The following is a 20,990-nucleotide window of genomic DNA, read 5'->3' on the forward strand; positions in this document are numbered from 1 at the left end:
TTTCTCTCTCTCTCCCTCTCTCTCTCCCTCTTTCTCTCTTTTTCCCTCTCTCCTTCCCCCTCTCTCTCTCTCTCTCTCTTGTTCTTTCTCTCCCTCCCTCTCCCTCTCTCTCTCTCCTTCCCCCTCCCTCTCCCTCTCTCTCTCTCCTTCCCCCTCCCCCTCCCTCTCTCTCTCTCTCTCTCTCAGGGCGGATCAGATGGCCAACGTGCAGAACTCGCACAAGGGCGCGGGGACGGACCGGGCGGATTTCTGGCGGCTGCGGGGGCAGAGAGCGGCGAAGAAGAAGGACCTGAGGAAGGACCTGAGCGCGGCCCCCGTCAGCACGCGCTTCCCCGCCTACGAGAGGGTGGTGCTGCGAGAGGGTAGGACCCGCTGCTCAGCCAATGAGCGGGCAGGCTGCCCTGTTCCCAACCAATGAGAGAGTAGGCTCCACACCTCCCAACCAGTGAGAGAGTAGGCTCCACACCTCCCAACCAATGACAGAGTAGGCTCCACACCTCCCAACCAATGAGAGAGTAGGCTCCACACCTCCCAACCTATGAGACTCAGCTCCACACCTCCCAACCACTGAGAGAGAAGGGTACCCACTTCCCAGCCAATGGGAGAGTACAGTAGATTACTGAATTCTCAACCAATGAGAGAGTAGGCTCTACACCTCCCAACCTATGAGAAAATGGCTCAACACTCCTACCGACACAGGGCTGTTTTATCCAGTCATTCAGTCTACAAGGCTGTGTCCTGATTCTTTACCTGTAACAGTTGGTTGATAATTTCCTCCCATTTCCATCCTATGCAACTATCTTATTTCCTCCATAGGCTGTGGGCCTTGTGTGAGAGATAAGAGAACACAATTTATTTAACTCCGTGGGGTAATCTGTTCTCTGCGTGTGACCCATCCTAGTTATTTAGGAATTTGGGCTGCCACAGTGCGGTGCCCAGGGACCAGCTCCTTTTCTGTAAATGCGTGTCTTTGAGTGTGGGAGGAACCTGGTGTACCCAGAGTAACACCCTAACTCCAGGCAGAGAAGATTGGGCTGGCTGGAATTTGAACCCAGAACATCCTCCTTGTGAGGCAACAGTGCCACTGTGAGAGAGAGTGAGAGTGAGAGTGAGCAAGGAAGGGATGGAAGGACGTATAGAGCAGGGGATGTGAGTGAAAGCCCTGTTGCGTCTGCCTAACAGCGCTGTTGGTTAAGGCGTTAGTGCGCGGCTATAGCTCAACCCCTGCTTAGCCCAGCCTGACCAAGAGCAGGCACGAGCCAATCCGATTGGTCCTGGTAGGACACTGGTACTGCATGGCCTTCTGTGATTGAAGCAGGGTTGGGTGTGGTGATCACCGAACACCGTCTCTGCCTGCAGCAGTGCTTGCCTTCACCATCTCTCTCCCTCCCTCTCTCTCCCTCCTTCACCATCTCTCTCCCTCCCTCTCTCTCCCTCCTTCACCATCTCTCCCTCCCTCTCTCTCCCTCCTTCACCATCTCTCCCTCCCTCTCTCCCTCCTTATCATGCTGTATCTCTCACTTATCTCCTCGCAGTTTAATACACCTTTCGCAATCTCGCAAATAGGTATTTAGTCTGTTAAGTCTGTTCAAGGTATTACAAAGTAATAAATTGTGAAAATGTGTTGAAAATGCTTACAAAATATAAAACGAGAGGTAAATTAATAAATATATATATATTTTTTAATGTATATCTCTCCCCCTTCCCCCCTCTCTCTCTCCCGTAGCTGGCTTCAGGAGGCCTGTGGTTCTGTTCGGACCCATCGCAGACGCAGCCAATGAGAAGCTGGCTGCAGATCTCCCTGAGGAGTTTGTGATTGCCAGTGAGTGTGGAAGCCACTGTATCCGTGTGTATTGACAGGGGGGGTTGTGGGTTTCTATCTAGTTGAAGGAAGCTGCTTTGTCACAGCTGTTCCAGGATAGGCCCGTCTGCAGCAGGTTTTAGAGGGTTGAGGCTTAAAGTTGTACCACAAATGAGTTATAAACAGTGAAAGAGTTACGGGTTATGTTTGTGGCACTGTTGGGATACAGCCTATAATTTAAAGTGATGATGTCACTATACCGACAGTTGGATTGTGGGTATCATTTTGGTGCAAACCGTTACATTGCACAACTCCTCCTCCCTGTCTCATATCTTTTTTTTCCTCTCTCCCTCCCTCCCTCTTTTGCCAACCTTCTCCCCCTCATACTCTCCCATTCAAACGCATTCCTCCTATTGCTCCCTCACTCGCTATCCCACTCTGTCCATCTCTCTTTCCCGGGCTCTGTCCTTCTTTGGTTTTTATTCACTGCCCCTCTCTTCCTCTGTTCCTACTTTTATTTGTCTCTCCCCCTTGCTTTCTCTCTTTCCCTCTGTAATATTTGTCCTTCTGACCTCCCCTCCCTCCCTCCCTCACAGAGACGGAGCCTAAAGATGCCGGGTCAGAGAAGTCCTCGGGCGTGGTCAGGCTCAACACCATCAGGCAGATAATCGAGCAGGTAACCCATGGCAACCCTGCCCAAACCCTCAAAAGCTCTTCTAATAAGTTGTTATTTAGTTGACACTTTTATCCAAAGTGACTTACAGTTGATTAGACTAAGCAGGGGACAATCGCCCCTGGAGCAATGTGGGGTGAAGGCTTGTTCAAGGGGCCAACAGTTGTGCGGATCTTATTATGGCTGCCTCCTTAAACCACCAACCTATGGGTCCCTGTCCTGAGCCTTAACCACTAGGCTACTGGCTGCCCTTTAACTCTTTGTGTTTAACATTGTTACAAATCCCTTCCTATCATTAAAAAAGGCTCACTGACATGTTGACCCATCCTCTGCCTGTGTTTATAGTCCTTAAATTTGTGTTTCAAAGTATAAAATCACTTTTGTGTTTCAAAGTATAAAATCACTATCAAGTGTATCAAATCATTGTACAGCTGTACAGCAATTAAAGCGCATTGGTTGAAAAATGGTTTTAGCTGCTTATTCTGGTTGTTTTGTAGCTACCCAGATTGCACTCCAGAGAATCAATCATTGAAACTCTTTACATGACATTACATTATTGGCATCTGGCAGATGCTCTTATCCAGAGCGACGTACAGTTGATTAGACTAAGCAGGAGACAATCCTCCTCTGGAGCAATGCAGGGTTAAGGGCCTTGCTCAAGGGCCCAACGGCTGTGCGGATCTTATTGTGGCTATACCGGGATTAGAACCACTGACCTTGCGTCTACCAGTCATTTACCTTAACCACTAAGCTACAGACCACCCCTACACTCTGTGTACTATTGCTTATTATCCAAGTGAAGAGTACATATCTTGTTATAAAACAATACTAATTGTAATTGTAATTGGTAGCAACAAGCAAATTAGCTATAGTTAGCTTGATGAATTTACAAATATCCATTCACGATAAAATATATTCAATACGAACATAGTTGTGATTGCAGACGCTTTGTGCTTCAGGTGGATATTTGTACATTTGAGAAGCTAATTAGTAATCACTAATTTGTTTGTTATAGCGAACTGGCATTGTTTTATAACTAGATAAGCAATAGTATACAGAGTTTCAGTGATCGCTTGCCTGGATTGCAATTTGGGCAGCTACACGTTCCTTTTGTCTCTTTACATGTTCAATCAGCCGTAAACCTTTATTTCTCTCAAACTGTAAGTTGCAGTAGCATTGTTCATGGTATACTATCATATCTTATCATATATAGCCTGCATGTTATTTTATTATATTATATTTGCCTTCATAAGATGCTTGCTCACAATATAGTTGGTTAGCTAAAGTGAAATCTATAAATAGTGTTGTGTAGCACACCAAAGTCAAGATCTCATAAAGTCACCTGTTCAGCGAACATTTTCTTACGAGAACACTACAAAAAGACGGAAGGCTCTGTTGTGTTTGTCACTGTGAGCTTTCTAAAACAGTGCACGAAAGCACTGAACTGTATAATAACGATTTATATTCCGCGTTATATTCATAGACTGTGGGAAGCATAAACAGTGTTGTGGTTTGAGGCTGTCTCTTGTTGCAATTCTTCTCTTGACCGTTAGGAGTCCAAAATTACTTATTGTGCCTTTGAGGTGTATTATCACAAATAAGTGTGTAGAATGTTCTTAACTGAACATTAGCTGTAATACTGATGTAACGATCACTTCTGGTAATTGGAAGCAATATGGTTACTAGGACACTGACTTGAAATTTTGAATGAAACTCAAACCCCAAAAAACCACAGTTTAAGACTGTTTGCCAGCTTGCTTTGGGTATTTGGGCAGGAGGCCGAGAGGTGAAAAGGGGTCACAGCGCCCCCTCTGTTGGCCCAGATGCCTGTGGGCGCGTGGGGTCAGTTCTCACCTGGCTTTCGGGCAGAGGTGACCTCCACACCCCTGACGTGCTGCCCTAAGCTTCCATCTGTCTCCTTTACGCCTGGAAAACCAGGCCGTTTGGCTCAGAAAAAGTGTTTATTGGCAGCAGTCATGGCAGTGAAATAAACCCTGTCATCCTCCCCTCCTCTTTAAAATGGAAACCAGGACAAGCACGCGCTTTTGGACGTGACGCCCAAGGCTGTGGACACGCTGAACTACACGCAGTGGTACCCCATCGTCATCTTCTTCAGCCCTGACAGCAAGCAGGGTGTGAAGGCCATGAGGCAGAGGGTGCTGCCCGGGTCCAACCGCAGCGCCCGCAAGCTGTATGACCAGGCGCTCAAACTGAGGAAGAGCTGCTCGCACCTCTTCACTGGTCAGTGCACCTTATACACACACACACACACACACACACACCTTATACACACACTCACACACACACACCTTATACACACACTCACACACACGCACACACACACACACACACACACACACACACACACACTCACTCACTCACTCACTCACTCACTCACACACCTTATACACACACTCTCACACACACACACCTTATACACACACTCACACACACTCACACACACTCACACACACACACCTTATACACACACTGTGACACACACACACACACCTTATACACACACACACACACCTTATACACTTACACACGCACACATGTGCGTGAACGCCTCATACACACGCATACACACACACATTAAAGTGCACCTCACACGCACACACATGCACCCACAAAAAAGGTGCCATTTTGTGGAGTGTTAAGAGGGGGTCTGGGAATTGTATTGCTATTCATTTCAGTTACAGGGTTGCTTCATTTGATAGCATGTACTTGTCTTTGCACACTGGAAACGTGTGTGTGTGTGTGTGTGCGTTTTTGTGTCAGGACATGCAGCATGTCCTTCCTGTCGTGGTCCAGGGGAAAATGTCAATAGATTGATAGTTTGCCTTGATTAAAGCCCTGAAGGCCTAAATTGAAACTTAACGGCCTTTAATCGTTTGTATCTCATTTTATCTCCTGGGCAACTTTCCCCTCTCTGTCTGTTACTCCCCCCTCCCTCTCCCTCTCGCTCCCCCCCCCCCCCCCCTCACACACACACACACACACACACACACACACACACATACACTCTCGCTCCCTCTCTCTTTGTCACACACGCACACACACACACACACACACTCTCGCTCCCTCTCTCTCTCACTCTCTCACACACACACATACACTCTCGCTCCCTCTCTCTTTGTCACACACGCACACACACACTCTCTCTCGCTCCCTCTCTCTCTCTGTAGCGAGTATTGAGCTGAACTCGGCGAACGACGCGTGGTACGGCAGTGTGAAGGAGCTCATCAGGGAGCAGCAGGCCCAGGCTGTCTGGGTGTCAGAGGGAAAGGTAATCCCACAACAGGGAACGCCGCGGAACGAAGACGGAATGTCGTGCCTACCTCCCAACCTCATTCCGCTTTTATCTTCACCCACTGATAAAACTTCAGGCTTAATTTCTTACAGAATGCATCTTACACCATTCCTGTAATGCATGCCTCCATCTTCCATAGCTTTGTTCACATCTTTCTGTTTCTTTTTATCGTGTGTTAGCTGTCCCCTCCCACACCCCAGTTAGGGTTGGGAATCGAATCCATTTCAGTTTGGTAGGCTCCGGAAATTAACTGACATTCAGTTAAAGGCCCACTCAGTAATTTCCACAAAATGTTTGGTTGCTTTTTCATGAGTATTATGTGGATGGCAACAAAGGACCTCGGTGTATCATGGTACTCACTGGTGTCTTGGTAACCTGGGCAAAAACGTCGCTTAGCCCACTGAATTCTATGATAGTGAGTCATTGTTACTGTTCACATTAGGTTACTCTGGCAATTTTTAAGTACACCTGAGGTCGTTAGCCATGGATTATTTGACTAAACATTTGCAAACTGTTGTTTCGATAACTTGCCTGACGAGTGAGTGATGAAGTAATGTCGGTCCGACGCTTATTTTAAACACAGCTTCCTTTTTAAGTGTTTTTTTAGGATTGAGGAGAATAATGATATTCTGTTGTACCATAGCTTTGTCTTTTTGATCGTCGTAACCATTAGCATTATATCTGCAAGCAAATTCGCCGAGTGGCCCTTTAACTAATTGGAAAATAAATCCTCATAGAACACTATGGGCATCGTTTTTTTTTTTTTTTTTTCAATTCCTGAATTTGAATTGTCAGTTAATGTCCTGAACTGACTAACTGCAAACGGACCTGTGAGCCCGACTCTGATTTTCTGTGCATGCTTTTCTTCTTTCTGGGCATGCTCTGTTGGAGATCTTTGGTTGGCGGTGGTCTACAGCTTGGTTCCTCTCTGTCTCTGTTCTGCTCCTCTCGGTACCAAGATCCATCATGTGTCTCTTTTAGCTGGGCTCGACTGAGGCCGACCTCGACCTCCACGACGATCGCATGTCCTACCTGTCGGCCATGAGCGCTGACTACCTGAGCATGGACAGCCGGCTCGCCAGCGACTACGACGACACGGCGGACGAGGGCGGGGCCTGCACCGACAACGAGCTGGAGGAGACCGGCGAGGAGCCCCACGTGTCCGCCATCAGCCGGTCCTCCGAGCCCGTCCTGGCCGAGGAGGTGAGCTCTCCCCCTCTGCCACTCTCTCTCCCTCTCTCTCTCTCCATCTCTCTCTCCCTCTCTCCCTCTCCATCTCCATCTCCATCTCTCTCCATCTCTCTTTCCCTCTCTCTCCCTCTCTCTATCTCTCTCTATCTCTCTCTCTCCCTCCCTCCCTCCCTCTGTCTCTCTCCCTCCCTCCCTCCCTCTGTCTCTCTCCCTCCCTCTCTATCTGTCTCCTCTTTCCCTCCTGTTCTCTTTCTCTCTCCCTCCTGCTCTCCCTCTCCCTCTCCCTCTCTCTCTCCCTCCCTCTTTCTCTCCCTCTCCCTCCTTCTTGCTCTCTCTCGCTCTCTCCATCTCTCTCTCCCTCTTCCTCCCTCTCTCTCCATCTCTCTCTCTCTTTCCCTCTCTCTCCCTCTCTCTATCTCTCTCTCCCTCCCTCCCTCCCTCTCTCTCTGTCTCCTCTCTCCCTCCTGTTCCCTTTCTCTCTCCCTCCTGCTCTCCCTCTCTCTCCCTCTCCCTCTCTCTCTCCCTCCCTCTTTCTCTCCCTCTCCCTCCTTCTTGCTCTCTCTCTCGCTCTCTCTCAGCCACTCCTCTGGTGCAGGAGGTGAGCTGTCCACCAGGGGGCACTGTACAGTAGGGGTGCATTGATCTGGATCAGTGTATCTGTTCAAAGGGCAATGGTCCATTCCAGTCAATACAACGTGCGTGCAAAAAAATGATCCATATCATTATGTACAATCTGACTAAGTGCCTTAAGGTGGTTTGCTCCAGGCCCAAATACTTTTCTGTGCTCTATTAATCTTGTCTTGGTGGTTTTCAGTCTGCAAGGAAGATTAGATGTTAGCTGGGTCATATATATTGATAGTTTCTTACAATGTTGGACTTTTTTGGATCATATCATAGCAATATTTGGGATTGAATGTTGATATCTGTGGCTTGATGTTAAACCATTGCCTTGAGAATGGAAACCGTATCCATGGTGAGGCTTGAAGGTTCCACCCCTAATGTACACATGCACACTCACATGCACACTCAGTGCACACACTTATGTTCATGCACATGTTCAAACTACACACATTCATGCGTCTGTACGTTACAGAAATGCATACCGACCTCAGAAAACACACCCAAATACTCATGCCACACTAATGCAGGCACACAGTCATGCGCATGTATACGCAGATGCACACTGAAACCGTTCTTGAATCAGGGTGAATATATGAAGGGTACAGGTGGAAGATTCAGAAGCTTCTGGACCTGGCGTAAACAGAGGTCTACACACAGTGTCTGCTCTCTGTCCAACACACACATACCTGTTTTTATCACATTGTGTGGACACAAGTACTGACGCCCTGTTACACACACATACCTGTTTTTATCACATTGTGTGGACACAAGTACTGACGCCCTGTTACACACACATACCTGTTTTTATCACATTGTGTGGACACAAGTACTGACGCCCTGTTACACACACATACCTGTTTTTATCACATTGTGTGGACACAAGTACTGACGCCCTGTTACACACACATACCTGTTTTTATCACATTGTGTGGACACGAGTACTGACGCCCTGTTACACACACATACCTGTTTTTATCACATTGTGTGGACACAAGTACTGACACCCTGTTACACACACATACCTGTTTTTATCACATTGTGTGGACACAAGTACTGACACCCTGTTACACACACATACCTGTTTTTATCACATTGTGTGGACACAAGTACTGACACCCTGTTACACACACATACCTGTTTTTATCACATTGTGTGGACACAAGTACTGACGCCCTGTTACACACACATACCTGTTTTTATCACATTGTGTGGACACAAGTACTGACATGACCCCCTGTTACACACACTTTCACTCCAGTACAGGACGATGTTAATTATAAACACAAGTACACTGTATAAAGTCAAATAATGCATACAAAATAAGTTGAATGAATGGTTGCCTGTGTCAGAACACTGGGTTTGAAAATATGGGCCCAATTTGTATCCCCCAGTAAAAGAATAATGCATTTTAGCCTTTTTTAGTTCCTGTTCTGCTGAAATCTGGAAACAGTACTGTTCTGCCCTCTGTAGTTTGATTGGAGTACTACAATCAAGACATGACCTGCAAGTGCAACATTATCCCTGAAAAAGACAACAAAACCTATAATTGAAGGGCAGTCCTAGTAACATAATATTATAGTTTTTATTCATTGTGTGTGTGTGCGTGCACAAGTTTTATTCAATTGTAACAATAATATATCTCGCTATCCCATCCAAATTATTATACAGTGTTGTTTACACATTTAACTACAATAAGTAGGAGAACAACATTAATTATTCTGCAGAAATTTGGCACATATATTTAAATATATATATATTTAAATATATGTGCCAAATTTAAATATGTGCCAAATCATATATTTAAATATATATATTTAAATATATGTGCCAAATTTAAATATATGTGCCAAATCATATATTTAAATATCTATATATATATATATTTATATATATTTAAATATATATATATATATATATTTAAATATATATATAATAGTTGTCATATTGACCTTCTGTTTAGCAGACTGCCCTGTATAAGGAAAAGTCAATCTGCCTAATGAAACCACATGTACTGAGCCCAGTGTTCTGAAACGCACTCAGAAATGCAGTAGCATGCTGGGTATTCATTGACTTAGCATGGCTCCTTCTGTATCCTGCAGATTTTGAGAAGGCCCAGCCCAGACCACAGGGCGAGAATCAGGAACGTGGGGAGCAGGGACGGGCCCCCTGAACCCAGCCCGCCCCCCTCTTTCGTCCCTGACCCTCCCAAGGTAAAACTCTGAAGTTCCCCCCCAAACTCACTTATGTGCAGCCACGTCCTAGCACCAGCCCAACAAGCAGGGCAGTTGATTAGACAAAGCAGGGGACAATCTCCCCTGGAGAAATGTGGGGTTAAAGGCTTTGTTCAACAGTTAACCAAGCTTCCAGGTCCCAGTCATGTACCTTAACCACTAGGCTACATGCTGCCCCAGAAATGAATGAAAATCAACTGATTGACTTTATGAATGCATATGAATTATTGCTGCCTTTTTTCCTGGTTTGACTGAAACTGGCCCAATAGCGTAGTGGTTAAGGTACATGACTGGGACCCGCAAGGTCGGTGGTTTGGTGGTTCAAATCCCAGTGTAGCCACAATAAGATCCGCTCAGCCGTTGGACCCTTGAGCAAAGCCCTCAACCCTGTATTGCTCCCAGGGGAGGATTGTCTCCTGCTTAGTCTAATCAACTGTACATCACTCTGGATAAGAGCATCCGCCAAATGACATTAATGTAATGAGCTTTAAGTACATGGAGTTAGGAGTGTGCTAGTGAACGTGTTAATAACCATACACATCCCACCCAATGTGAAGTACACTGGACACTGGAAACCTAACACCACACACTCCACCCCTCCACTTTGTTTGCGTCCCTGTTAGGTTAGGTTGTGGTGTCCTTGACCTCTGACCTCTGATTGCAGGATCAAGTGCCGCGTGTCATACCTGTGTCAAATACTCATTTGAAATACACAAACTCTCCAAGTTTCAACATTCCTACCAATCCCTGAGAATTTGAAATATGTTGCTAACCACATTTTTTCTGAATGCTGAATGAACGTTTTTGGATGAGGAATTTTACTGGTGTCCAGTTCAAGTATTTCAAATGGTCATTTGACCCTGGTCAGTTTAGGTGTGTTTTTGTACAGATGTTTGGCCCTGGTTTGTGGTTGTAGACTGCTGGAGATCCTGGGTGTAGAAGCACAGAGATAACTCTGTTCAAATTTACAAGGTCTGCTACTCACCCTGGCTCTCCTCTCAATCACATACTTCTTGTAAGTGCTGCTGTGAAATTATGCTCTTGGCTTTTGTGGTACAGATTTATTCCAGGGTGTAGTGGCTGGAAGTATATGATTTTGGGGTGTAGTAGTTTAAATTTTGCTCCCTGGCTCAGTAATGTACAGTGACTGACTGTGCTAGTGCTAAGTTTGGGTTCATGCTAAGTTTGGGTTCAGTAATGTACAGTAACTGACTGTGCTAGTGCTAAGTTTGGGTTCAGTAATGTACAGTAACTGACTGTGCTAGTGACTGTTTGGGCCCCGCGGTGTTGCTGTGTGAGGTTCGGGGGGTGCTGAGTGTGGTTGGTGGGGAGGGGTTAGGATGTGGCTCTGGCCCCTGGGCTGAACACGGTGCCGTGTGCCTGCAGGTGAAGGTGGCGTCCCGGGATGAGGCGTTTCGGGCCGGAGCGCAATACGACCACAGCAGAGGCTACGACTCTCACTCCAGCAGTCCCACCAGCAGCTCCCACCCCCGCAGCCAGGACTCCTACGGCAGCAAGCCCCCGCCTCCCCCCGTCGCCCTCAAACCCAGCTACGCGTCCCGCCCCAGGCCCGCCTCTGAGACGCCCCCGCCGGAGCAGAGCCTGCCCCCCGAGCCCAGCCCCGACGACCCCTCACAGAGGTCCTTCCTGGGAAAGGTCAAGGCTTTCGAGAGGATGGACTATTTTGCCCGAGCACAGAGGATGCTGGAACTGCAGGAGGCCCAAAATGCCAGGGTGTGTGTCTATGTCTGCGGGAGTGTGTGCATCCGTGTGTGTGTGTGCGTGTGTGTGTGTATCCGTGTGTGTGTGTGTGTGTGTGTGTGTGCGTGCATGCACAAGTATGCTTGTTTTTGAGTGTGTGTTTTGGTGAGGTTCAGTTCATTTAATTTGTTTCCATCTTGTTTAGATGGAGATTGCTCAGAAGCATCCAGACATTTATGCCGTACCTGTGAAACTACAAAAGCCTGACCTCAACCGACCACAGCCAATAGGGTAAGGCAAAAATATCTGATGACTTTGGCCAATTGGAAAAGGGCTAAATTCTGGTCACAACTGACCATGACTACACAGGCTACACATTACCCAGCTCTGCGCACTGATGCTGCAGTTCACCGTTGACTAAGCTAACTGTCATAGCTCTGTGCTTAGGAACAGTGCTGCAGCTCTCTGTCATTAACAATTAGCCTAGCTAACTGTCGTAGCTCTGTACTTCGCACTAGTGTTGCAGCTCTCAATATGCACTTAACAATTAGCCTAGCTAACTCATAGTTCTGTGCTTAGGAACAGTGCTGCAGTTCTCTATGCAGTTACTCATTAGCCAAGCTAACTGTCATAGCTCTGTTCTTTATGCAGTTAACCGTTAGCCAAGCTAACTGTTGTAGCTCTGTGCTTCGCACCAGTGCTGCAGCTCTCTATGCAGTTAACTGTTAGCCAGGCTAACAGCCGCACGCTCTGTGTTCAGGTCCAGCTCGAGGCCGGAGCCCCAGACCCCGCCCTCCAAGATGGCGTACTCGGAGAACCGGCCGTACTACCACAGCGAGGAAGAGGAGGAGAACTACCGGCGGCAACTGATGGACCAGACCAAGAGGGGCTACTACACCAGCCCGCAGAAATACCAAGACACTGAGCTGTAGGGGGAGAGCTGCCCCCATCACCACCATTCCGCAGGGCCCAGCTCCTGCACCTGCCTATCTGCTGCTGACCTGGAAGCCTTCCTCTTGGCTCTCTCGCTTGTTTCGCTTCAAACAAGTTCCAACTTATCTGTCCTTATGGATGGGATCTTAGTCAGTGTTTCTTTCTTTGTCTTCTGTCTGTCTGTCTGTCTGTCTGTCTCTCTATCTGTTTTTAATCAGGAACCACTGTTTTTCTTGCCTATGCAAATATATTTCAGTTTCTCGAGAGCGACTGAAACCTCTGTTGCCACGTGTCCCCCTTTGTCTTATTCTGATCCCTCAGATTTTCTGTGCGTCCAAAATCTTTTTGTTCCCTCTTTGTTACGTTCTTTTTCTTATAAATAAAGAGAACTTAAATAGCTAGCAAGCAATCTCAAGAACTATTTTGAAAGGTCACTTGTAGTTACACATTGTGTTTATAATTATTATTGTTGTTATTATTATTATTATTATTATTATTATTTTCTTTGCATTCCTGCCTTTGTGAACAGTATACTGTAAAATACACTGGAAATTTGTTACATTTTTTGAAGTGCCTTTTTTCTTTATGAACAACACTGATATGTGACACACGGAGGGCTTGTGCACACTGCGTTATGGAGCCCACAAGCTTAAAGGACTGCCGGGAACAGACGTCACCAAAACCTTAAAAATGCCGCACCTACCTGTCCTTACCACCTGCGGTCTGTCCGTACGGGTGTTCTCGCCCACTAGCCACGGTTGCTAAGCGGGCGTGGCCGCGAGGCGTGAGACCGGTGTGGTTGATCCTGTGTTCTCGTTCTCGTCGCCATCTTTTTATTCGCTTCCACATATTCTGAATGTTTATAACGTGTGCGGGATTGTACATTTTTGTCTCTTTTCTTTTTCTTTTCTTTTTTTTTTTTTTACTGTTGTATGTATGGATTGAAACGGCTTAAACACGTTTTTGTTTTTAACGCCACGGCTTCCACTTGGTTGTGGAGATCACAGCGAGAGCCGGGACTCCGGACTCCCCACAGGCTCCATCCTGTGGCTGAATGACAGTGGATCCCCTGGAGTTTTCACTTTACAGCACCAAATACAAATAAAGTATCTTTAATGTATTGTGCCGTCGGGTTCGTGTCATCCTTTCTCCGTTCGTTCGGTGGGAGAGTGAGCCGCAGTCGGCTAATAGTTGAAGGAATATCACCGTGACCTTATATGTATGTTGTTCAGATCAGTCACCAGATCCGCACGCTGTTTAGCATTTACATACGATCCCATTACGATAATCTGAGCACTATGTGATAATATGAAGTGTGTGTGTGTGTGATGATCTGAAATGACGCCTGAAACAGACACTTCGACAAACTAAGCATGAGTTGATTATTTTTGTCATAGTGTCATAATTGTTCTGCACAATGCAGACTCTGGTAGACTGTGACTATATTAGTGTTTCTAGTTTTCCAATTCCATCTCCTTTTGCCTAAACTGTTGAATGAACCACTATTCATACTTTAAAATGGGATACATCCAGTGGGGAATTTAATTCAGTTAATGTCCTGATTTGATTGAACAATTTCAGAGTCCCAAATTGAGTCACATAATCCCTTGCATTCCCTACCAAGATTAAATCCCCAGGTTGTTGCTAGAAAAGAGAATTGAGTTCTGGGTTGACCTGGTTAAATAAGGTTTAAATGTGCCTTTAATATCCCTGCTGTCCTCCAATGTGGTGACTAACACATACTAAAAGGATTAAGTTTAAAGAACTTCTGTGTTGATGACTTTTAGCCTTCAAATAACTGTTGTGAAAACTGAAACGAAAAAGAAAATCAGTCCTACAGCCTGTTCCACCAGTGTTACCTAAGTTCAAACGTAGGCTAGTTTGACTGTAAATTCAGAGTTATGTCATAACTTAATGTAAACCTAAACTTTAAATGTACACCTACTCCTGACTAGGTGTAATGTAGGCTAATCACTGTTGAAATGGAAAGAATTATGTGCCAACAATTAATTTAGGGATCCAAGATGCTATCTGAGGAGGTGGGTGTTGAGTCTACACCAGAAGATGGTCATTGGCTGTACTGGCTTCTGGGAGCAGCACATTCCACCACAGAGACAGAGATCAGTGGTTGGAAGAGTGGCGTGGCGTGGCTGGTTTGATGATGGTCCGTAGATATAGAGGAGCCATTCCCTTCAGGTCCGAGTAGGCCCGCACCAGGGTTTTGAGTGGACGAAGTGATGACAAAGGGGCGTATTCTTCCAATGTTGAAAAGGAAGAATCTGCAAGCCCGACTCACTCACCCTGTCAGCGAAGGTGAGGTTGCTGTTGAGCATGTCACAACCCTGTCATAATTTAAATGTGAGTGGAAACCATCAAAATCTGTAGTCTACTTCTAACGTACAAGCCCGACATGAATGAAAATCAATGGCCGTTCTTCCTCTGCAATTGCTAAAAGAAAACAAAATGCAATTGCAAACTATAGTTAAATTAAATCGGATTAGTATTCCATACCCATTGATGTCGGGGCAGATTGTAAAACGAACTTTAGGAATGGTGAGTATTTTTTTCTACGGATCAATTTCTTACCAGCTTATCTTGAATGATAAAATACATCAGACGCTCTTATAGAATAATGTTATTGGCCCCCTTATTGGGGAGTGAACACAAAAATACGATGTAGGCTAAACAAAGCTGAAAGTTATCTTCTCTGCACAAACGTTATTCGGGAATATGTGAGAAATCCCAAAACGCATTCGGAAAGATACCATTTATTGACGTTTGCAGATTAGCTACTAATGTAGCTAGACCGGAGCATATTTAAAGAGTGGTATATTCTGCCATTGGGTCAGTTTACGTTTACGTTTGGCGTTGTGCACCTGGAACACTTGGAGGTCGGATGTTGAAAATTTCTGGGAAATTCCAACCTCTGACTCTGAATAAAATGCAGCATTAGTTTGTGGGCTGGCAGAGTGAGTTTATAATGAGCGTTGTGATATCCATGATGTTTAGGATTTGTTGACCCGGCTGTCTTGGATTTCAATCAACTAAGTCGAGATACTTTCATGATATAGGCTCCAAGACATAATTTGCCGCAAAGGTGTAAAGTTTCAAAAATATTATTTTAATACTTTTCCCGATATAATACCCTGTATGTAAACGTAACTCAATGATGTGAATACATATTGATTTATCTTTAACTGCTAAGAATAACAGGATAGGATTAAGTGTACATTACATGAGAAGTTTTTTAAAAATAATTATTTATTGAATTCAGAATAATACATCAAACATAGGAAACTTACATAACTAATCAAAAGAATATTTGACTTTTTTTTTTCTTTTTTAATTCATAAATGTAATTATCTTTAAAAAAATTTAATTATTTACTCATCTCAGAAGAACAGATAAAGAAAGAATAAAACTGAATACAAAATGTATAAAGGAAACCTACATAACTAATCAAAAAAGAGAACTCAATGTACACTAATTCTTTTGTTTTGTTTTGTTGTTTCGTGTTTTTTTTTTTCATTAAATAGATTTTTTTAAACAGATTTTTTTTTTCTTTTTTTCTCTTTTTCCTTAATATATACTGATTTTTGGATTCAATTTTTGTTCTGCATTAATATTTAATTATTAATATTTTAATATTTAATTCATACATTTCATCTTTTTTTCTTCCCTTTATTTCTCTCTTTGGCCTTCTCTCCTGCCCTCTTTCTCTTCTCTTCCTTTTTTTACTTTTATCTCCTTTTCCTGAATTTTCCTCTACTTTCCTACTTCCTCCTTTCCTGCTCTCTCTTCATCATCTCTTTCTCTTTCATTCTTATCTTCTCCTGAATTTTCTTTTGTCTTTCTCTCTTCCTCCTTTCCTGTTCTCCCCTCATCTCCTCCGCCTGATTTTCTTTATCCTTTTCTCTCCTTTTCTGTTCCTCTGGTCTTTTTTGTGCTTCCTCCTTTTCTATTAACTTCATTTTCCTCCATTTTGTTTCTTCCAGAAGCCTTTTCTCCTTTTTTAGCTTTCCTCTCCTTCTCTCTCTCTGCCTTTTCCGATTTCAATCGGAAACTTCTTTCTTTTCTGCATCCCCCATTGATTCCTCCTTTTCCTGCTTTTTTCCATCCTCCACTCCCTCCGTGTTCTTCCCGCCTTTCCTCTCCTTCACTCTCCCACTCTTCTCCTTCTCTTGTTTTGAATCCTCCGCTGCCTTGTTTTTCACATTCTCTTTTTCTTTTCTTTCCTTTTCTTTTCTCTCTCTTCTCTCTTTGTCCTCCTCCTCTTTCTTTTTCTTGTTCTCCTCCAGTGCCCTCTGTATTTCTCTTCTTTTCTTGTCCTCCTCCAGTCTCTTATCTTCCTTTTCTTTCACTTTTCTCTTCTTTTCCTTAACTTTCATCTCCTCCTCTCTGTTCTTCTTCTCATTTTTCTCATTCCTTTTCATCTCCTTCTCCAGGTTTTCTTTCTTTTCTCTCCTTTTTCGTTCCTCTAATCTTTTCTGCTTTTCCTGCTGCTCTTTACATATCCTCTCCACGACTTGTATTTGCTGCAGTTCCCTCTCTCTCCGTTTGCTTTCTTCCAGAAGCCTTTTCTTCTCCTCTTTTTCTTTTTCTCTCCTGTCCTTCTCCTCCCTCTCCTTCAATCTCCGTGCCTCCAGCAGCGCTTTCGCCTCCACCATCGCTCTCTCTATCTTCCTCTTCTGTTGAATTTCGCCTGCTCTCTCTCTCCTGTTCATCCGCTTCCTCTCCTCCTTCTTCCGTCTCTCTTTCTCCAGTTTCTCCTGGAGCTCATTCTCCCTCGCTATCTTCAACTGCTCCTTGGCTCGTGTTTTCTCCTCCTTCTCCTGCTCCTTCCTCTGCTTCTCCTGCATTTTCCTCTCCGCCAGTTCTCTCCTCAGCTCCTCCTCGGCGCGCCTCCTCTCGTTCTTCTGTTTCTCCTTCCTTATTTTGTCCTGGGCCTGTCTCTCCTGCACCTCTCTCTTCAGCTCCTCTTTCGCTTTATTTTTATCCTGCGCCTCCCTCTCTTTTGCCACCAGCTTCCCAATCTTCCTTTCCTGCTCTCTCCTCCGCTGTTCCTCCGCCCGCTTGATTTCCTGCATCTCCCTGGCCCTTTCTTTCCTCTTCTCCTTACCCTCCTCCATCTTCTTCCTGGCCTCTGTTTCTCTCCTCCCCATCTCCTCAGTCCTCCTTTCCTTTTCTTGGACACGTTTCTCCTGCCTGTTCTTCACCTCCTGCGCTTTTCTATCCATCTCCTTTCTGCCCACCGTCTTCGGCAGAATCTTCATTTCCTTCGCTGATATTTCCAGATCGATTTTTTTTATTTTTTCCTCTTTCTGTTGTCTGGCTCTCTCTTCAATCTCATATGCCTCCTCTGCACGCCTCTTCTCCTCCTCCCTCTCCTTCCCCACCTCGAAAACTTTATGGATGTTTTCCAGTCTTCCCTTTGTCCATTTTTCCTTCTTGAAGGCGAAGCAAAATGGAACAGCAGTTAGAATACAGCAGTGGTGCAGTTATAAATGTACCTGTGACATCGTGGATTATATTATTAAATAATGAACAAACTGTTGACAAAAAAAGAGCAGGCACAAACTGGTCCATTAAGGCTGTCATCCTTAAAATATGTATGTCTATTAGATATAGAACCAGATTATGAACTTATGGTCCATCTTCAGTTATGGCAAAATCATAAAAGGTTCAATATTTCTGTTTCCGATAGGTCACAGTCTCATATACTACATATTAAAAACACTTATGAATTTCGACTTGTTGGATTTGGTTTTATGAATCTTGCAGTACATACGTGAGCAATGGAATCGCCACAGACCACCAGTGGCTCCACTTTGTTGTGCTTTGACTGGACAAGAAACACAGTGAAAGAACAGTGAAGATAATGTACTGGCTAAAATATCCAATTAAGATTTCTACAGTTAAGCAATAATAACGCTTTGGAAAGTCTGTACATTTACCACGTTTACTCCACTCCACTAGCTTCTTATTTAAAATATTTTGTATGGTCAACGTTAAAATTGATAAAATTAATAAAATTAATAGTAAATACTCATTACTTACGAACATCGTGCATTCACTGTAATCTCCGAAAACGAACAGATGAATGAACATTTAGTTTTGCCATTTTAGGCGGCACGGTCTGGCACCCCCTTGTGACGCCACACAGAAAATGGATCTAAGCTTTGAAGCGCCACAGCAATCCAGCCGGTGTGTATTGTTGCGTTCTCAAATTCCTCTGTTGCACAGTCTGTTACAATTCTTCTTGCTTGACTGCGCTTATCCTTGATCAAATGGTTAAGACATACAATTAAAGACATACATATTAATTGATTAATCGTAGCTGTCTAGTCTTTAGTTCACGTGCTAGAGCATCTCCAACTCTATTTCAATTTAGAAGTCTGCCCCATAGTCTTTGCATAGTAACAGAAGGGAAGAAAAAATGCCCAAGGCCCAAGATGGCATATGAGGTAAACAACTCCCTAGTGGGGAGCAAAACCCTCAAGTAGTGGCGATAAAATAAAACTAGAGATGAGCGATAGGGGGTGCCCAACCTCCGCTGGCCAACAGGTTGAGATGGTAACAGTTCAGGTAGCCTATTAAACTAGCAGGTGAACTAGAAAGTCCACATGGCTGTGCAGTTCAGGGATAGGGTGATTCCAACAATCATTGCAGAGTCCGATGAGCTTAGGGATACATTAGCATATTTTCCGAAATGATGCGTGTTCAAAAGCCCATAGAACGCATAGAGAAATCGACTATGGACTGTACTTGTTCCTATATAAAAACAAGATTGACAAGCCTATATAGACACGTTTTGGTTTTCTCGGGATTGTTCTTTTTTGAGCGACTGCCCGGGAAAATGACTATTCTTCACTCTTTTCTTTTTTGTACTTCTAAATGTAAGAGTTCCAAATAAAACCAGATTCTTCTACTGCTATTCTGTTTTTTTCTCTTTACGTGTAGACATACAATCCCGTGTCTCTAAACAGGTAAAAATGAGTAAAACAGCGACGATTGGCCATACGCCTATACTTGTTTTTAATTGGTAGTGGAAATGCAGAAGTTTACCTAGCAACTGCTGCACGGGCTGTCAGTTTGGCGCGTGCATTCACGTTAACGACCCCGCCGTGGGGAAGTTCAGCTAGCTACTAGCCGAGAGGTAATCGCCGAATACTTATTTATTATTTTGTCGGTTTTATAAAATGGGGGGAGAGATGGACGAGGAGGACGAGAGAACAAAATCAGACAAGCAACCAGCAGCAAAAAGAGAGCTCTTTTCTGAACGGATAAGGCCAACCCAACTGTTAACATAGTGTATTTGCAAATATGGTTTAACGCCCCACGTCGCGCTTCAAATGTCCCGGTTTTTCAGAAATCAAATGTGGCAACCCTAGGCCTATATGATACATAGGTCGATATTAGATTTTCATATGGGTAGGCCTGCTGCTTCAAGTCGTTGGTAATTTTGATTAAGTAGCATAGTAGGCTAGAACCACGTGTAAGCTATTATGTCTGCGTCATGTAATAGGCTATCAAATTAGTTTGTTATAAAATGTATTTATTGTTAATGTGGGATTACCGGCAAATTAATATTTACACGTTTATACGTCCAGCATATCGTTACTGAATAATTATTTCCGGTTTATCAGAATGGGGCGTTTCACATTAATTTTCTTATTCGCTCCATTTAGATTCCCTTGCCACGGTGCCAATCAAGCATCTGGTGTCCGACAATGTTTTGGCTGACGGTCAATTAAGGTAAGATGTGTATGAATTGTGCAACCGAACAAAGACACAACTTTAGTTTAAAACTAACTAGTTACAACGTGAGATCCAGTGTGGACTTCACACCCTAACCTGCGATCAAACTTTATACTTTTTGCATCTCTTTCTGCAAAACCACATTTCTGTTTACCAATTGACTGTTTACTTGGTGACACCAATAAACAGAGTCTGGCGGCGAACTGAGGACACCTCCACCTCCTCAGACTTTCAATCGTCATCTCTATGAGACTCATTCCGGAAGTACAAGTGAACGAATGAGTGAGCCGAACGACCCGGCTCACCTAAATGAACGCACGTTCCCGTCACTAACGTAGACTCGTGCTCCTAACACCAAGTTAGCTCACGATGTTCCGCATAAATAAAAAATAACTTCCAGATCAGCTTTGGTTTTTGTGTGGGTTAAGTCGAATTAATTCCGTTTTCATAAAAAATGTGGTACGAGTGGTGTCTCGGTGGCGCAGCCTGTAGAGCACTGACCGCATGCTCATTGCGAGCCGCAACGTCGGCGGTTCGAATCCGACCGTCTGACATTTGTCGCATGTCTTCCCCTCTCTCTCGCTTCCGTTCTTCCTGTCTCTCTATACTATATGCTGTCCAATAAAGCTGAAAAAGGCCTAAAAAATATCTTTAAAAAAAAGTGGTACGAGTCACGTACGTGATCCGTTTCAGCACACAGTGACATGATGATGGTGATCCCCTGTGAGAGTGTGGTGCGAAAGCCGTTGCTAACGAAATTCTACGAAT

At 44.4% G+C, this 20,990-nt stretch overlaps 1 protein-coding gene across 11 annotated transcripts in view; it reads left to right on the forward strand.

Moving 5' to 3' along the window:
* The window catches only part of LOC133139925 (tight junction protein ZO-2-like), a 96,574-nt gene extending 82,990 nt beyond the window's left edge, over nucleotides 1–13,584 (forward strand). For all 11 annotated transcript variants that reach the window (XM_061259408.1, XM_061259411.1, XM_061259410.1 and 8 more), the window contains 10 exons: nucleotides 187–362; nucleotides 1,727–1,822; nucleotides 2,398–2,477; nucleotides 4,505–4,715; nucleotides 5,663–5,763; nucleotides 6,769–6,990; nucleotides 9,699–9,809; nucleotides 11,217–11,564; nucleotides 11,737–11,822; nucleotides 12,292–13,584. In XM_061259408.1, coding sequence (XP_061115392.1) covers nucleotides 187–362; nucleotides 1,727–1,822; nucleotides 2,398–2,477; nucleotides 4,505–4,715; nucleotides 5,663–5,763; nucleotides 6,769–6,990; nucleotides 9,699–9,809; nucleotides 11,217–11,564; nucleotides 11,737–11,822; nucleotides 12,292–12,463 — 1,603 coding nt within the window. In that variant the 3' untranslated portion in view covers nucleotides 12,464–13,584. The remainder of the gene's footprint in view (nucleotides 1–186; nucleotides 363–1,726; nucleotides 1,823–2,397; nucleotides 2,478–4,504; nucleotides 4,716–5,662; nucleotides 5,764–6,768; nucleotides 6,991–9,698; nucleotides 9,810–11,216; nucleotides 11,565–11,736; nucleotides 11,823–12,291) is intronic.
* The last annotated feature ends 7,406 nt before the right edge of the window (nucleotides 13,585–20,990 follow it).

The sequence above is a fragment of the Conger conger genome, chromosome 11, assembly GCF_963514075.1.
Source record: "Conger conger chromosome 11, fConCon1.1, whole genome shotgun sequence".
In the NCBI taxonomy this organism is placed as follows: Eukaryota; Metazoa; Chordata; class Actinopteri; order Anguilliformes; family Congridae; genus Conger; species Conger conger.